The sequence below is a fragment of the Aplysia californica genome, unplaced genomic scaffold, assembly GCF_000002075.1.
Source record: "Aplysia californica isolate F4 #8 unplaced genomic scaffold, AplCal3.0 scaffold00213, whole genome shotgun sequence".
Classification (NCBI taxonomy): Eukaryota; Metazoa; Mollusca; class Gastropoda; order Aplysiida; family Aplysiidae; genus Aplysia; species Aplysia californica.
The window spans coordinates 633,614-652,260 of record NW_004797483.1 but is presented as its reverse complement, the minus strand read 5'-3'; the positions used below and the strand labels follow the sequence as shown (position 1 = coordinate 652,260).

General features: G+C 38.7%; 1 protein-coding gene across 1 annotated transcript; it reads left to right on the top strand.

Moving 5' to 3' along the window:
• The first annotated feature begins 1,705 nt into the window (after positions 1-1,705).
• On the top strand, positions 1,706-17,222 carry LOC101851502 (meiosis 1 arrest protein). The gene is made up of 13 exons (XM_035970039.1): positions 1,706-1,860; positions 3,249-3,406; positions 3,980-4,165; positions 5,737-5,850; positions 6,386-6,515; positions 6,727-6,822; positions 7,948-8,027; positions 9,954-10,043; positions 11,220-11,375; positions 12,084-12,253; positions 12,915-13,032; positions 13,715-13,855; positions 15,294-17,222. Exons 1-13 carry the CDS (start codon positions 1,830-1,832, stop codon positions 15,504-15,506), a joined length of 1,683 nt encoding a protein of 560 aa, XP_035825932.1. The 5' UTR covers positions 1,706-1,829; the 3' UTR covers positions 15,507-17,222.
• Positions 17,223-18,647: the final 1,425 nt, after the last annotated feature.

Genomic DNA, 18,647 nt, shown 5'->3' with positions numbered 1-18,647 from the left:
CCGCGCGCTCATATGACCTTATGCAGTTGCGAGCGCCGTAAAACCCTATACTAAACAAACAAACAAACAAAATAGGGGGTAATTCAGGTCTCTGTTTCTTTGCTCTTTTGCTATAAAACACCAAATGCTGAACACTTTGAAAAAGTTCAGATTTGCTTCTTTATAATAGTGTATGTTGTTTGTATGTTGAGAATGAGCAGGAGAATCGCCGTGGAAAGGGAAGCCCCTCGCGGTCGGAATGCAAGGTGGGCGGTTCAAAATTGACACCCATGCATCCCAGTGCTTTACAGAAAGATTGATGATTAAATACCGTCTTTTCATTGGTGGAGACTTATACAGCTTTGGGCGTGGTTTCACGTGGTTATTATTATTTATTTTTCTTGGCCTTTGGCGTTTGGATAGAAACCCTTTAAAAAAAGAATCTAAGTTTCAAAAATAATTTTAAACACGAAATGTGTAAAATACAGGCTAAGAAGGTACCAATAGAAAGAACCGTTCTTTTTCTATTAGAATAAAATCATCGGCTTGGAATTATTTTGCATGAATCTTTCCGCGAACTACCGGGAGCACTAGCACACTAAAGTATTGAGTCAACTCGGTCGCCGCGAGGGCTGGTCGACGCCGGCTGAAACAACTCTCTGTGGTTTTATTGAAATAACGACCTATCATCGCGTTTGAGGCAAAACAATACAGATTTGTAATAATCTCACAGTCATGAAAAAAATTAGGCTTCATTTCTTTATAACAATGATTGTACTATGTTAATGTAGAGATGTTTGGTGCACTTGGTGCTCTTTGTCAAACATGGGGTTGCTACCGACTTCAGCAATATTTGATTATTATGTTAAATTGAAACAGCTGCCATTCTCTTAAACATTGGCTGAGAGGTAAAAGTATGGTACCAGAATTCTCAGGAGACACAGGCCTTTCATATGAAACAGGTAAATTTGACTTACAACTACTTTGAAAATTTAGTATCAGGTCCTTAGGACAATGCTAAAATCTTGTTGCATTTGACGTGAAGACCGTTCTCGTGAAAATTTTGTTTTTTCCAAAAGTTTTTTTTCTCTGAGCATGAATAGTTTTCTACGTTAGTATATTACCTTGTAGTGGCATACCCAAGATAACTGCTAAATTTCAAGTCTTTATCTCAATTCTAAGACCCCCATTGCTAGGGAAACATGTTGCTTAACTTCGGAGGCCATTTTCTCCTTTTCGTGTTTCCTCACCTCGCACAATTAAAAGTTCTGTATTTTCGTCAAATATGGTCATATTTACGTAATTCTTGTTTTAAATTGTCGGGAAAAGGTGATAGTTTTTGAAAATAATGTTAACTCAGTTTTGAAATTTCCTTCATGTGACTGATATTGACCGGCAGGGACACATATTTTTAAATATGGAATATTAATTACCCCAGCAAGAACACAAGAAAAACGGCCTAATTACACTACGAAAAACGCTTTTTTATTATCATTACTCATTGTCTTACATTTACAAATTGTTTGTATAGACAAAGATAGTACAAGACTATCATTGGTATAGATCAAACCTCTTTGGCTGTCGTCCAACGAAAGCCAATCTGTCAATGAGTTGTCTAAATGAAATTATTATTACATGGATTCTCTACAGGCTTAAACATGCGGTTCTAGAAAATTACCTGGCAACTTTGAAAGTACGACGCATCTTCTGCTATGATTGCAGGCCTAGATTCTAGATGTAGGCCTAGATATATCTAGATGTTGATCTAAAATCAAATACGTAAGGCCTATCATCCAGACCTGGATCTAGATCTAGATCTAGAAATCTATATAAATTCCAGTCAAGTGATAATGAATCGACCGGCGATAGGCCAACACCCAGGTAGTGCGTTTTTTGGATTCATATAATAATGATAATGATAGTAGATCCTAAGCCTACTAATCACCCCGGTGATCTTGTAGTTCCGTTCGTTAAAGTCCACGATCCATTTGTTTACATCCAGAGAAGAAATCCAGAAGTCTTGAAGACCAAATACTATTTGAATTAGGCTACACAAAGAGCAGGGATGCAACCTAACTGCAAAACATCAAATTAGGATAACATTTTATTCAGGGGGGCATGCCCCCTGAAGCCCCCCACCTCCACATGTTTTTTAGGTCAGGGGGGCAAGCCCCCCTGAAACCCCCCTGAAACCCCCCTGCTTGACTTTAACGAACGAAACTACAAAATCGCCATCACACCTTGTATTCCTGCCAGTAACCCCTTCCATCATATGGCTCTGCCTTTCCGTATCTGTATTTAGATGTAGATACATCTAGAACTAGATCTAGATGTAGATATAGATATAGATCTAGAATCTAGAACTGGATCTAGATTCTAGATGTAGATCTAGATTTCTAGATCTATTCTTTAGGCTATACCTCCATGGCCACGCACTTGTTTCCCGTAGCCTACATATGTCTGTCTGTCTGTCTGTCTGTCTGTCTGTCTGTCTGTCTGTCTGTCTGTCTGTCTGTCTGTCTGTCTGTCTCTCTCTCTCTCTCTCTCTCTCTCTCTCTCTCTCTCTCTCTCTCTCTCTCTCTCTCTCTCTCTCTCTCTACCACTCCTGGCCATATATTAGTGTTCCCCTTTCTCTTTCCGATAGGCCTATGCGTTCACCGCACCGTTTTGCGTTGTTGTGACATGAATGTAGGCCTACGCACTTTGTTTTTGTTTTTTTCAGCTTGCCTGGTGCAGATCAAGATGAAGAGATTTTAGATATACATGTATTCTAGATTGAGTCATTTTGGCTATATTTTGAATGTTCCTGATGGATGAAGCCCGTTGAGGGCGACACGTTGAACTAGTCATTTAATATTTTGGAAATACTAGATCTACATGTGCACAGGTCTTATCCGTTTTACTATCTGCTGTAGGACTAGGCCTACACAATAACAATAATATAATAATAATAATAATAATAATAATAATAATAATGATAATAAGGTAGTGTTAGGGGCAATTAACACTCTAGCTCTTTAGATCTGGATCTAATAATATTAGATCTACATCTACATCTAGATCTAGAGTCTAGATCTAGATATCTAGTCTAATATATAGATTTCTAGACATCTAGAGAAACGGTTCTGAAACGCATCATCGCAATGATTAAGAATCTTGATACTTAATTGCAGGCAAGTGGAAAGCTAAATCTTATACGTTTTTTCCCCCATTCTGATTAGCCTTACACTCTTACTCTTTGATTTTATCCTATATTTATTTATTTTCAGCTCGTATTGTCCTGTTTGATATCAACCCCCCTTTTGAAATTCTTGCTGGTCGGTCTATATGTGATGCTCTTGAGAATGTCTTATGTGTTGGATCAAGCCTGGCAGGTTTATCACGAATCCCTCTCTTTGGAATGTACGTTCTGACCACGTTCCCTGATGTGAGTAGGACTTGTTAGATTTCTATTGGTCTGTTTCATTGCGTGGTTCAATATGACTTGTTATGACTGATAACCTTGTGGTTAAACGTGAGCTTCTGGCCCATCTGTTTGAAAATGAGCATTTGCTTGTTGAGCTAGGCCTACCTATGATTCACACGAGATTATATAGCAGGCTTTTCAGTAGAGTAGAAGACATACGCTTGAGCAATTTGAACATTTTCCACCCTCTGACAGACAGAGGTAATTTGCATAGTGGTATCAGTGCTTTTCGTGTATCAAAACTTGCATTTTATGTGTGGAGGTATTGTAAACAAAAAGCCCCCAGTCAATTGTCAGGGTGATTAAACTTGGGTTTTCTTTCTTTTTCTTTTCTTTTGTTAGAGCTCAGTGGATGGATTCGCCTGTTTCAGCGTTGCATTTCAGCTGGCAATGCAAAATTGTTACCATTTCTTTACTTCAAGCAAAATTGCGTTCATCATTCATCTTTATCCACAGGTCTACAAGCCAGGTTAGGTTACTTATATTTATTTGACATAACATCAAAAATATCTAGTTATTTTCCCTGATCAACAGATGATCTTACCTCTGACTCACGTGAGGAACAACTGTGTCCGTCTGTACACAGCGCTGCAGGACATCAGGACTTTGTTAGATGAGTCTCTGCCAGATCGTAGTCCCACGGAAATGGGCCAATGCTTAGCTCAGGGGCTGCTGGAAGCCTGCAGACAGTTCCAGCGGTACATCGGGAATGTCCAACAGGTAGTCAGGCCTTTGTTGCAGAACAACAGAGATTTGTTATCTACATCTAAAGAAGAAATAGCTTTCATTCTTTCATTGTGGACTTCTCCCCCCCCCTGTTATTTTCTGGGGTCCAAAAAAGAAATTTTTAGTGCTTTCAGTAGAATGACTTTTAGATGGGTAGTTATGAGGGGATGTTCTTTAGAAACACAGGCTCGCCCTAACTAAATGAAAAAAACTGGGTGCTTCATCTTATTTATCTGAAATCACAAGCTGTCATTTGAAATATTATGCCAAAATGAAAATGAGTTCCAATATCCTTATGAGGATTGATAAAATACATTTTCTTTTGTAGTCTTTAAAAAAAAAATGCGTCTTTCATACTCGTTCTTGTCTGTGCCCTAATGGCAAAGATGTAAACCCAGCGCAGTGATTAAAGTTTAAAGTTATAATCTATTTCCGATGTGCATGAATGTGAGAGACTGGTTTACAAGGAGGGATCTCCTTCTTGTTTTTCTGTCGTTTTAATTGACCTCTTGCTCTTTCCCATTGTTGGATTACATAAGACTATCATACTCTTGCGGTGTCACACTAGCTGCAAGAGATTACACATTTTCATTTTGTATGACTATGATTATGATGTGTACTGTGGGTCCGGACATCTCCTACGATTGCCAACACACCATCCAGCACAACGTGCCTACCTCCAAAAATTCGATGGCAACAAGGCTAGAGGGCGACCGAGAAAGACCTGGACAGATGGAGTCAGGGAAACATTAACCACCCACGGCATCCCCCTGAACCAAACTCTCCGGCTGGCGACAGAGAGACGTCTCTTTCTTCCCGCGACACCCAAAAGGGTATAAGCGGCGGATAAAACAAACAAACAAACAAACAAACAAATAAACTGTGGGCCCTTTTGTTTGAAGGAAACTTCCAGTGAAAAGGGTGTTTAATTATTTATCTTATAACAATAGCAACAACAAAATGTAGCAGTTTATTTTGAGTTTCCATATTATTTGCCTTTTTCATTAATACAAGCTTACATCATTTTCTATGAATAAGATGATTTCGAAGACTGTTGGGCATCTCCTACAGAAATCATGTTTCAAATGAGTAAGTGAGGGACAAAATCAGGCTTGCCATTGGGCCCTATGAAGACCTTCTCACCACTGAAAAAACAACAACAACGCAAATCGAGATCGTTGGGCACATAACAAGATCAGCAGGACTTCAATGGTGATCCTACAGGGCACTGTACATACAAGGAGGAAAAAAGAAAGGCAGGCAGAAAAATAGATGGGAAGAAACATAACGGAATGGACAGGTTTAAGGTTGGGCGAAGCCTTTGAAAGGCAGACAATAGACAAGGGTGGAGAAAAGTGGTTGCCCTATCATCCATAGTGCCCCTGACAGTCGTCTAAAACTGAACTTTTTTACTCAGAGAAAGTGCATACTTGAGGAAATTAGAGACGAAAGATGCATTTATTTATTTATCAAATCAGGGCTAACACATTACATGCATTTGAAGTAGAAAGCAAAATGATTTGATTATGAACAAATACACTTCTCACTTTTTAAAATATTTTCAGGCATCTTTGAATTTTAACCAACTTGAGGTGATTGTCCTCACAGCCCACCCAGGAGGTTATGTACAGCAGAATCTCAAGGACTTGCCAAGTCAGGTTGACCTGACATTACTCAAGGTTTGTATATAAACAAAATATGAAGAGTTTTTACTTTAAAATGGGACTCATTAATTTTTTCGGCTTTCAGAAAAATAAACATATTTTTTCTTTACCCATTCGCCTGAATATATTTCTAACTTAATGTAGATTTCAATTTTCAATGTCATTTTTTTGCATGCAGTCTTTCAAGTTCTCTGCTGCCGCCAGTATACACATTATGAAACAGGACTGACCTGAAGACAAAGTCTCCCATGTACAATTTCATACTTGTTTTGAGATTGCTATGCAATACTTGTGCCTGAGACAGATTTTTTCATTAGTAGATGCAAATAGGACCTTCTTGAGCGCATTATAATTTCCCCCCCTCCTCTTGAATTTATACAAATGACCCTTATCTCACTTTGATTGCAATCAATCATGTGTAAAATGCACAGCTTTCCTTTTCGACTTTCTTGGCTTGTGTATTGTTATGAAGCTAGTTGGTTGCATGAATAATATATTTTTGTGAGTGCCAATGTGTTTTTAGTTTACACGTGTTTTGTTGCCTTCTCAGCGTATTCTCAGCGTTAAAGTCAACAGCAGTATGTCGGAGAGCATTGACACAGCCAGCCAGGAAACAATGGCTGTAGATGGCGCTACAGAAGACTACAGTGGCTTGGTGGATATGTTGTGCTTAGAATGTGGTAAGACACTAATAATAATATTGAAAGTCACAAGAATTGAGTAAATTCCAACAGCATTCTGCTCTAAAACCCTAAGTTAGAGGAGCATTTTATTATTTTCAAAGCCTGAAAATAGTACACATGTTACCAAACTGACGGTAGCGTTAGAAATAAAATAGAATTTAAGTGATTCAACCTGACTTTGGTATTTTTTTCTCTTTTCTATCAACAGATCAAGTGTCTCTACATAGGTTTTTTTACAGCTGGCTGACTGACACTCTCAGTGAAAGTGAACATCTACATGTGTTGCTTCCGCCACCGACGCCAGGTACATCCTTATTATGCTTTTGCGCCATGTGCACTCTGTGCAGAGTCCATTGTATAGTCTACTGTGGGCCCACATCAGTGTTAAAGTTTGCCGTAGTCCAGGGACACCATCAGTATTGTATCAAAGAAAAGAAAATCGGTGCCGCCCACTTGACGGTTGCTGTGATAATGCGGTCTACCATAAACCTCGCCTGAATGACCAAGGTCTAACGGATAGTCTGTCATGATAATACATTTGCCTGAAAGTAAAGGTCTGGGAAGGCCAATTTTCTACTATCATTCCCACACTCTGATGCATGACTTTCAAGAGCTCAGGGAGGACAACCCCTCTCCCACCCTTCCCAGACAAGCTTCAACAACCAAAACATCTTTAATACTACCAAATTACAGTCGCAGTCCCAAGCCTGTACAATTATAATATGTTGATATTCATGACTGTATTAAATATAAAGTCGTTTTTAAAAACTAATAATTCTCAACACATTGTCTGCAAGATGGATCATGGTGCAAAAATACAACTTTCAATCATCTAAGAAGTTACGCCCTTTTGCAAGTCCTTCCATCTATTCTATTGATACACCTAAAAGTTAAGGTTGAAAACAGCCAAATTTGAAGTCAGCACAGCCAGAGCAGTGTCAGCAAAGATAGTACAGCCTACTGTAGGGTGTAGTATCTTTGGTGTCAGATAGTTGGTCTCCTTGACTCCAACTCGATAAGGCGCTAGGCGGGGGCACTCCTCTTCCTGGTAAGAGAATCGCTAGGTAGTCGGGGTTGCTTATTCAAATTAACAGCTAATCTCCTTTACAGTAACTATTCATTGTCTGCCACATGGGACTCACTGGGTCGGGGATGGTCGTCCCAAGCCTGATTGGTTTCACTGAAATTGAAGGTGGGACTTGGCCACTTTGTTGGTTGTGAGTTTCACAGTGTTGTCAGGTTGATTGACCGATTGTTTTGTGTCATGAACACTGCACTCTGTATTTTTAAAAATGTATTCAACTATTCATAATATAATAAGGAAGGGATGCCCCCCCCTACTGATATGAGTTATAAAAGAATCTATGTAACATCTCCATCAATGAAAAGACACAGCTGAAATATTGTTGCTTTAATGACTTTTTTCAAGCTGATACAGAGCTTCTCATCAAGTGTGATGTACTGGAGAAAATGCTCAACCCTCAACGTTTGCCTTGTCACAACAGATATGTAAGTTATTATTTATTTTTTTCCTCATCTTCTTCTTCATGGGAATAAGAAAGGCCTCTGTAGCATCGGTGCCGTACTAGTGGTTAGACTCTGGGACTCGCAACTGTAAGGTTGTGAGTTCGAATCCCGTCAGGGGCCCGACGTTGTGTCCTTGGGAAAGGCACTTTACACGAATTTTCCTCACTTCACCCAGATGAGAATGGGTACCCAGTTACAGATAGCGAAAGATATTGTCAGTTTGTTAGTGTCGCTTAATCGGCTGCTTGCACTGTATGCTTCCCTGGAAGCTGAGAATGTTTCTGAGTGTTATAGGGTCTGCTGGGGTAATAACATAGTGTAAAGCGCATTATTATTATTATTATTATTATTATTATTATTATTATTATTATTATTATTATTATTATTATTATTATTATATCTTTCTAGAGAAAACTAAAGGGAAGAATAAGGATGCACAAACACACTATAGTTTGTTAAGATGAAATAAGCATAAAACTCAGTAAATTAAACCTAATGAATCAACATTACTCGAATGCCCCACAATCTTAGAGACACAAAATAGATTGTAAAAAGCTATGTCTGCGCAAAACAGTGTGTGTACAGAAAGACAGAGGAACAGAGGAACAGAATAACATAATCTTTTTTTTTCTTCTCGAAATAACTTCTTCATTTTTTTGTCTCTTTTGAATCCATATTATAGCTGCTACACACTTTATGAGTGTAGTACTTTCCCACGTTTCCTATTGTCTTTGAAACAAACATAAATAAGCGAGAGGCTCCTTAACTAAGACTATTATATGCCCTATTCCACCCCAAGTGTTTGGAGTACTTACTGACTGGAGATTAAAGGGGCAACAAGTTGACATCTCACCAACACACTCTTAAGGATGAAGAGTTGCGTCCCCTACACCACAAACGCCAAAGCCATGCCCCTTTTTGCTTCAGTAATTTTATCACCTTTCGTCAATCATTCTGGTCTCGGTGTCTTATACTTTACTGGGTTTTGTAGTTTGAAGAATAGAACTACCCATATGCAGAATTTTTCGTGAGGTGTATATATGTAATTATCATTTCAGCAAATCTCCGCACATAATGACAGACTGAAGTAAAAGCAAGACTACAAAATTGATCTAGTCAACTCTAGAGACCCCATATTCTCTAATCTAGTGTAAGCTGATTTCACAGCTGACAAATACCTTGTACAAATCTGCACTGTCATTTTTTACAATGAATGCTCTACCCCCCCAAATCAATAAACTCAGTGCCAACCCAGGCTGAGAAAGGATACAACACCCCAGCAGAAAGACTGAGAGACTGAGATACTCGATAAAACTCTCCCAACACGAGTGAGACTCAGGTCTACTGCTTGTGACCGCGAAGTGCCAAAGAATCTAGTTAAGTACTACACTACAGACTCGGGTGCACTGTCATTTCCTGAAATGACATAATCCTTAGGGATGAAGCCGGTTACGGGTAACTATAAACGCAACGGAGGACCTCTCGAGGCCAACACTTTTGTGTGTTTGCAGTGTACACTGACATCTTATCAACATTTCAGCTATAGCAAAAGATACCGCACGACATCTTGAGTAGCTCTTGTCATTCTCCGAGGAGTCATATTATGACATTATCTGCAGCATTGCTGAGCCATAACCCACTGACCTTCGCAGAGAGAGAGAGAGAGAGAGAGAGAGAGAGAGAGAGAGAGAGAGGGAGGGAGAGAGAGAGAGAGGGAGGGAGAGGGAGAGGATTTCCAGAAATGGTGTCACTGAACTGTGATTAATACCAGAGACGTTGTTCTTCTGTAATGAAATGGTCTTGCTCAAATTACATAAACTGTGTGTTGAGGCTAAATTTCTCACATATTCATTAGTAAAGCACATCTTTCCCTGTCTTATCAACTTTTTATTTTACTTTTCTCCTCAGAGCCTGGATGTTGATGCCAGTATTTGCAAATATGTCTATCCTACTCCCAGCAAAGCTGTAGGTATGACAGTGTCCATTCATAAGCTCAAGGTTAGTGTAATGAGAGCGTGATCATATGTTATAGCCTTGATGTTATCATAATATTTCCAACGTAATTCTCACATTATGGATTGTTCTTATTCTTTGTATTGGCTAATGAGATACTACACTACGGCAGAACGACTGACATACTCTGTAATATAAAATTTTTGCTGTTTTGGATCTATTAGAGCATTAATCTTCCACCACGGTCCTTACCGGATGCATTTTTTTGTTTTCTAGTATATTGCAAGCACCCACCCCCCCACCCCAAATTACCATCCATGAGCCTTATGTTTACTAGATCTAGTACACTTGGATATGAAGTATACAGGCAACTCAGCATCTTATCTGAGACTGCAAAAGGCACAAATACATACTAACCACAAGAAAAGTGATAATTAATGTGACTTACCCTTTTGGGCCGAAATATGTCAACCGTTCAAAATTGCAAGCAATGTTCAAGAATTTACGCATTAGTTTCCGTAGTTCTGTAAGGTATAAATGCAACCCTCATTTTTCTCTACAAAGTTGTCCTTTCGGAAGAAAATATTTTTATAGGTTCTAATATTAGTATTAACATTGCCATGCATTAAGATGTTCTAGTCAATTTATTGATAGATGCCAAGAATAATTTCTTTCCACCAGTGCAATATATATGTAGCCTGCGTTGTTCAATTCTGTGTTAGTTTGTGAAAATTTGGTTTTTATAATAACTAGCTCAGCTTTGTGTAAATCTATTCTGTGCAGGTAGTTAGCTTTTTCTTCCACACAATGTTTAACTTGCCACATTCAGCCGTGTGCGGGTCTATGTTTTGTAGAGATAGCTAATAGAATAAGGATTTACTTTTCTTCCTGAAAGTGTGTAGCTTGCCATGTTTGGCTCTGCGTGAGAGTGTGTTTTGTAGACGTTATTTTGCTACCTCAGAATTACAAAATTCTCACTGACATTTTTTGCCGTCTTGAGTTACTAAGACCATGAGGTCAAAACAAAATGTTCCGTCTCTTCTATCAAAACCGTTAGATTATTCGAAGTTGTTATCAAGATATTCAAAGAATTGTATTCGCAAAAGCTTGACATGATGAACTCAAAATCTTTGACGTCAAATTTCTTAAAACAAGGCCATGAGCAGATATTACTTTGTAATTCTGAGGTAGCGATTTAATAATTGGCTCTGTATCCCCCAGACAGTGTGCAGCATCCCGCGTTCAGCTCTGTGTGAGTCTGTGCTGTTTGGCCTGCCCCTGGTGGCCGTACCCACAGCCTGCTGGACTATTGACTGGGAGGAGCTGGAGACGAACCAGAACAACTTCAATGCATTGTGTGCGGAGCTTGTGGCAAATGTATGACTTCTTGAACATTCTATTTTTGCAATTTTGAACAGGTGACAGTCTATTAGCTCAAGAGGATGTCAACATTTTTTTTCAATGTGACTGTTGTAGTAGTATCATTGAGAGAAGATTGCCTGTGTTTGTTTTGATGTTGTCTGCTCTCTCTACTTTATTTCAGCGTTACTATTGCCTTTGTTGTTAAAAAAATGTTGCTGCTACCACTCTCCTTCTACACCCTTTCTTTGAAGGACAAGCGAATTAATTACTGTGAATTTTGCATCCCCTTTTGCAAAAGAACCAGCAACATAGAAAGAAGTTGATTGCGTGTACTCTAATAAATCCAAGCATGTGTAGACGTAGAATGAGGCACTGGCTCTACTGCAGGTGATTTATAACGGCTCTCTTATGCTCCACAACTTATATTTTTCAGTGTTGAATTCACAAGTCCTGATAAAATTGGATAATCGTATGTTGTAGAAAGAAGTGTAGAACGATACAATACAGTACAGTAGCATGCTAAGAGTGGTCAAAAGTATGCTGAATTGATGTGAACTTCCACTCAACAGGAACGGTTACAATGAGACTGACTTCCCCAAAATGTCTAAGTGCTGCTACGAACGGACACTGCCATGTTATGTTTTCTGTCTAGTTCATTTTGCTTTGAAGACACATTTAGTGTTTTTTTTTTGACAATTGTTGTATTTTGTGTTCTCGTCTCAGGACAGTGTGCTTTTGCTGCAGCTGTTGGATGTGAACTCTCCGACTGGTGCTGTCCCCTACAGCAGCAGCTCCTCTGGCACTTCTGTGTCTACCAAGTCAACAGCAGGAAATGTCTCCTCCAGACAACTGTCAGCATCAGGGTATTTTATCATGATCCCGTCTGATAACAGGTACCTGCAAACTGGGAGCAGAAAGGTTCATAAACATTATTTTTAAAAATCGAAGTGAAATGCCTGAAGAAATGATAATATGATCTGTCTTTAAACTCAAATGGTAGAAAATTTGGAGTTTGACTGGTCGTTACCGTGCTTTCCTTCAATTTATTTCCTTCTGATTACTACAGATGATTAAGTGAGGAAAGGTATGTCTGTCTAGACTTTAATTTTAACAGATCTAAATTGATTCCTGTCCAGGATCCCCTAGTCAGTTGAAGGGTAGGTTAGAGGGTAACAGAAAGACCCAAATAGAAAATCGTAGAAGGCACAGCATCTCTTGTGGTAGAATGATATACATAACACTTAGGCTTTTTAATATTTTTGGCATTTTCTTTAGTGTATCATGTCTTCTTCCTTTTATTTTGATCATGTACTTCGCTAATTACTCCGCATTCTAGATTATTTATTTGTGTATTGTAGAGTGCTACATTTCTGTACAAAAAGAAACATTCTTGGTTAATCTCTAATCTCTTTACTTGTTGTGTGCACCTTTTGAACCTTACCTGATGTGCTTTTCTTCATGTCATTCAAACAATTAAACAAGAGAGTGAAATGTTTTTTGTGTTAAGTATCCACTTTCATATCGTTCTATAGCTTTACTTTGCTATTTCTACAGGACTCTTCTCTTGAAGAGTGTTGTATCCGCCGAACTACTGTTACCGTCCAGTCGTTCACAAATAATGAAGCCTCTGACTAAAGAAAGTGAACTGTGTATCCAGGCCTCTCTCTCTCAGGTAGCCACAACACACATCTTTGAATTTTGATTTAATTAAACAGTTCACACTGAGAATGAACACAAGTCCAGTTGTATCTCAGCATTTTGGTTGGGTATCAAACCCTTTCTGAGTTTCTAAGGCATAGCTCTCTTGATGAACCTGTGTCCATTTGTTTACATGTATTGGTAAGAAAACAAACTAAGAGTGTAGGCCCCGGTCATATACCACCAGGACAATGTACTCATGGACTCAAAGACATACAGACGAACATAACTAAGCATATATAATGCATAATTCTTCGAAGAATATAGCAACACCGCAGCATTTTGTCATGGATCGGAAACGCTCGTCATGGATACAGTCAAGCTGAAACACCTCTCTGACACATTCTCAACTTCTACAACCAGTTTACCATAATAAAAAAGACTGGTTAACGAAGCTTTCAAACTTTACAGATATCAAACTTCGTTTTCTGAACAACAAGCGGCTGCATTACACACTGTCACAACAAATGAATATCGCTAATCACACTTTTGAGCTTTCTGATTGCTCAGCCGCACAATATTGCAGTCTTCCTGCAATCTTTTTCTCTGATATTGATGCTCCGATCTTTATAAGGTGGCTCGGTAAACTAGATGTACGAAATTAACTTCATTAGACTGATGGTATTCTTTTTCCTAATCCTTTTCCTTCTCTTCAGCTGGATTCCTGTGACCATTTCAACCCACTGAAGTTCAGCACAGGGTTATTCTCAGCCCTGAAGCGTTGCAGCTTGCCCAAGTATGCTCTGGATAAAGGATGGGCTGCCAAAAGGAAAATCGAGCTGAAAAGATTGAACAAGGTCATCATATTAGAACGCATTTCCTGTTTCTTTTTTTTATTGTTGCTGTTTATTAGCTTTTATGTATATCCTGTTTTGTGCACACATCAGTGTATCTTCGGTCCGAAGGTGTGCAAGACCATGGAATATCACTTGTAAGTTTTCCAGTAATACAAATGTAAATGGCATTTGTAGAGCGCACTTACCCGCTCAACATCAAGCCTTATGCGCTTTACAATCTATATTAATAAGCCTGCAAAACCTAAAACACTCAGAAATACTCTTGACTCCCCAAAAAGCATACAGTGCAGGCAGCTTAAGAACTAACAAATCGGCAAGATCTGTTACTGTCTAAAGCCGGGTACCAATTGCCATCTGGGTGAAGTGAGTAAAATTCTTGTTAAGTGTCTTTCCCAGGGACACAACGTACCTGGCCCCTTACGGGGTTAAAACCCAGGAGTTTGGTTGTGAACTAAAGGATGAACTGCAAAAAACTTTGAAATAGATGTAATAGATCTCTCACCGAGAAATTGACCCAACACGTGTGCAACAATAATGAATATTTCTGGTACATAAACACATTCTTACTCTCTTTCGCTGGCTCCCTCTGTTTCTCTAGAATTGATGCCAAACCTTCCTTCACCATAGACACATGCACTTAAACTTGACCTCATATAAATATATAAATACAAATCGTTTATATATATATATATATTTATGTAATATGTGAAGCATCGTGGTGGAATCAGGCTCTCGTCAATTTTTGGGCATGTAGAGTTATTGGTATCATCTTAAAGCTTGTTCATTTGTCTATATTTGGATGAAAAAAATATCCTTTCATCTTGAATACAAATTGAGATATTTACGAAAGAAGGAGGTGGGGGTCACTTGTTTTCAGAGGTAAAATTAGTGAGAAAATATCCGACAGAGGTTAGTTATTTCCTTAGCTTAAGAGTCCATGATAATCGAAAATTAACATTTTCTGTGCCTTTAATCAACGTTTTTCAGAAAAATCCACACATATATTAGTTCTCTAAAGGACATGAAAGGTGCTGAGCCAAAAAACAAAAATTTAATAAAAATTTACAAACCTGCGGGAAAATGCAAGTTTCTTCATTTTGATTATTTTGACGAGAGCCTGATTCCACCACGCTGCCTCACATATGATATAATGCATGTGTGCGTTTCTGTTGTGTATAAATAATAATGACTACGGTACTGAGACTTCACAGTGTGAGAGCTGCCTCTGAAATTACTTATATCTGTGTCTCCTCACTTCTTAAACTTGTACTTGTACTGATACAAAGATAATGTGTCTTGAATATATTATAAGCTAGTTTATGAAGCGCATAGAGCTTGCTGCTGAGCGGGGAGTTGCGCTATACAAACGCTATTTATTATTATTATTATTATTATGTACCAACCGAACATGTATTAAAATATTTCTCTATGTTTCCAGGTGTCCTGTGTTGAACCAATGGTTCCGTCTTCCCCCAAAGTAGCAAGACCTGGGAACCGCCTGACTGCTAACATGTGGTCGAATCCATTGAGCAATGTTGTAAAGAAGGCTAGTAAACCAAGCTCCAGACAGAGCGACAACAACTCACGACAAAGTGCAGTAAAGAACAACATCTCAAAAATGAGTTGGAAATCTGGTTTTGTCAATGACTAAGCGAAAAGGATCTCTGTGTATTCCCAAGGGGATCTGTTTAGCAGTTGAAACAATAAAGTAAGATCAGAATCGTGAATTCTGGAATGGTTTTTTAAAAATATGAAAGTCGAATTGCCGTGAAGTCAAATTTGGGTTTTGGAAATCTGAAAGGGACAAAGGGTTCAAAATCATGTTGGGAAAGTTACTGATAAGTTAAGATGCGATTTGCCCCCCACTTGCAACAACATGTATAGATGGCTCTAGCCATCTTGACTGAAATGTGAATAGTGAATAGCATGTCGTTGGTGAAAACCACAGGAGCTGTGAAATAAAGTGTGGCTACCTCTACTCTGCCCCGTCAGAATATTAGGTAGCTGAATTGACCTAAAAAAAGACCAATTCCTCAACAGCTGTGGGATGAGAGACTTGCTGGCGAAGACTTGGAAAACGAGAAAAAAGTAGCCGTGACTTTCATTTTCACCACCATTTGTTAAAGAACCTGTTTTCGCCATGAACTTGTTATTTCTACATTAATTTCAGAGTCTTACACAGGTTGCCCAGCTTCCGGTCTCAATAATAATCTTCTTCTTTTTTAATGCTGTTCCAGCACGTTGTCTTTGTGTATTTACTTTGATTTTATCGTTTATGAAATTGCTGAACTGATCTATGCTTACCCCTCTGCACAGAATCAGTGATATTTTTTCAGAAGGAAAAGGTTCTTGTGAAATTGTAAGCTGATAATTTATTTGAAATGTGCTTAGGTTAGGCTAATTCTATGAACAGGTTAGATCTATTCTGAAGTTCGATTCCGCCCATACTTCAACAACCTTCGCATGAAAAAGTTTCATTACTTAATAAATCAGCCGCTTAACCCAAGATGGGTTGATTATCACAGACATATACATACAATCATGTTTTGATTTAAAGAATAATGCAATTTAAAGAAATACTGCTGTTTACGGATACGTGATTGTAAAGGGGCATCTTTTGAGATTTTGAAGGTGAATTTTTGCTTTTTGCTTAGACTTTAAGTAAGGTAATTTGAGATTAGTCTAGCTCCAGTTTGTGATTTGTTAAACTTACATCTACCTTTTTGAAGATTGCAAAGGAAATATGAATTCAATTTGAAAGTTTCCTTTAAATCCCTTTTCAGTTTGTAGCCCAGAGTACTAGAACAAAGATAAAGGTAGTCACTTCATGAGGTTAAAGTTAAGATGACACCCATTCCAAGTCTTTGAGTTACCAGCAAATATGTTGTTACTGTTTGATGGTTCTTTGATTCTAATTTCTAGCTTTACTTCAAAATCTAATTTTTTCTTCATTTAGAAACCACTGTCGAACCTGTCCAAGACGACTCACCATTCTCGAGGGGAAAATTGGTCATGTTAAACAGGTGGTCTTCTTGGACAGTGTCATTATAAAAAGCAAGGGGGAAGTCGCTGTTTTTTGTACAGGAGACTGTATTGGAAAGGTGGTCGTTAGGGCAGATTCTACTGTATTCTCATACTGGTTATAACAGTAGTAGTATTGTTCTGATGATGTCTGTACAAATAAAATATGGAATGTTGTTTTTATCAGATCTGATGAATGAAGCCTTTGTCTGTGTATAAAACCACGTTCTCATACCCTTTTGGGTGTTCTTGTTTGTTTGTTTCTTTGTTTGTTTTTGGTTTAGTTCAGTCTAGATAAGCTTCACATCACAAACAACATGGACAGAAAAGCAGCTCTCATTGTATATATCATTTTTATTATCATAAACTTATTTGCTGCACTTGGAGTGGGGAAGATCCGTTTGTTTGCGTAAAGAGACGCAGATCTATACAATGACTATCACACAACGACCATTGAGTGCAGGGAAAGAGTATGACAGCCAGGCGGAGACAACAAATGGAAATAACAAAAAGAAGACTTTGGCCTGCCTGCGGCACTGAGTACCCTCCAACCTCCTTCTAGAGAACTTACAGCTACATGAATTATAATCATTTATAGATGTGTTTATTGCAATAGGCCCAAATTCGTCTGCAAAGTACATGTATGTGAATATTTCTGTGCGGAGATGCTTTTAATACAACATAGGCCTAGATTTAATTTTGTAGGCCTACTGTATTGTATTTGTATTTTGGTCAAATTTTTCAAAATCAAACATGATCTTTTAGGTCACGATCGGGTCCATTTAATATGCTACAAATCATGGCCATTAAGTGACCAGAAGGCCACAACGACTACGTGTCAGAATAATAACCTTATTGAGGGGTTCAGATCCTCTGTTTGGCGGCTGTCATGGTCTAACTAGAGGTATGGTGTTCACTTCTCATTTTATAGATCCAGGGGTTCGAAACCTGACAATGACAGCGAAGGAAATTTGTCTTCTCTTGAAAAGAATTCTTCGTTCACCTTTCTTGCTCTCTAGGCTATAATCATGTTTGTCGTCTATTCGAACTACATACATTTGTATGTTCATCGGCCCCGGAAGGCCTCCACACTTTTTACCATAACTACAGAAATTGTCTGTGAAGAGATACTGAGTTTTGTGACTGAATGGATGAGAGGTAGTTCGGTAATTGTAATAATTGTATATCAATCTATGTTTTTCGTCCCCAATTGACATAATTTAGATCTTGAAATAATTTGGCGGCTGCTTGGACTCAGGCTACCCAGGGCATACTTGGACTGAGAGGAATACAACGTCGTCCTTACACTTACACTCAGACAGAGCCAGAATCTATTCGATAAAATAGACCCTCCCCATGCGGGAATCGAACTCACTTCTTCTACGTGCCACAATTACGATTACAGTTTTACCCAGTATGTTGCCTTCACGGTAGATCTGCCGGTACAGCTTACAGCAGCAAACCATAATTGTTGTGGTGCCGAAAAGTACATGTATTCCTGGACAACGCTTAAAATATCCGAGAAATCATACCCATTTGTTTTTCTAGATCTAGATCTAATTCAAGTTATTATGTTATTTATTGAAAATGATGACAGGTGTAGGTCTGTGTGAACATGGACACATGCAAACGCACACGCCTGGGCACACGCATACAGTAGCCTACACATGCGCGCGCACACACTCATGCGCTCGTGCACCCACACACACACTCACATACACACGCGCACAAACACGCACATGTGGGTTGCTGGCGGGTGCCCTGGTATGGT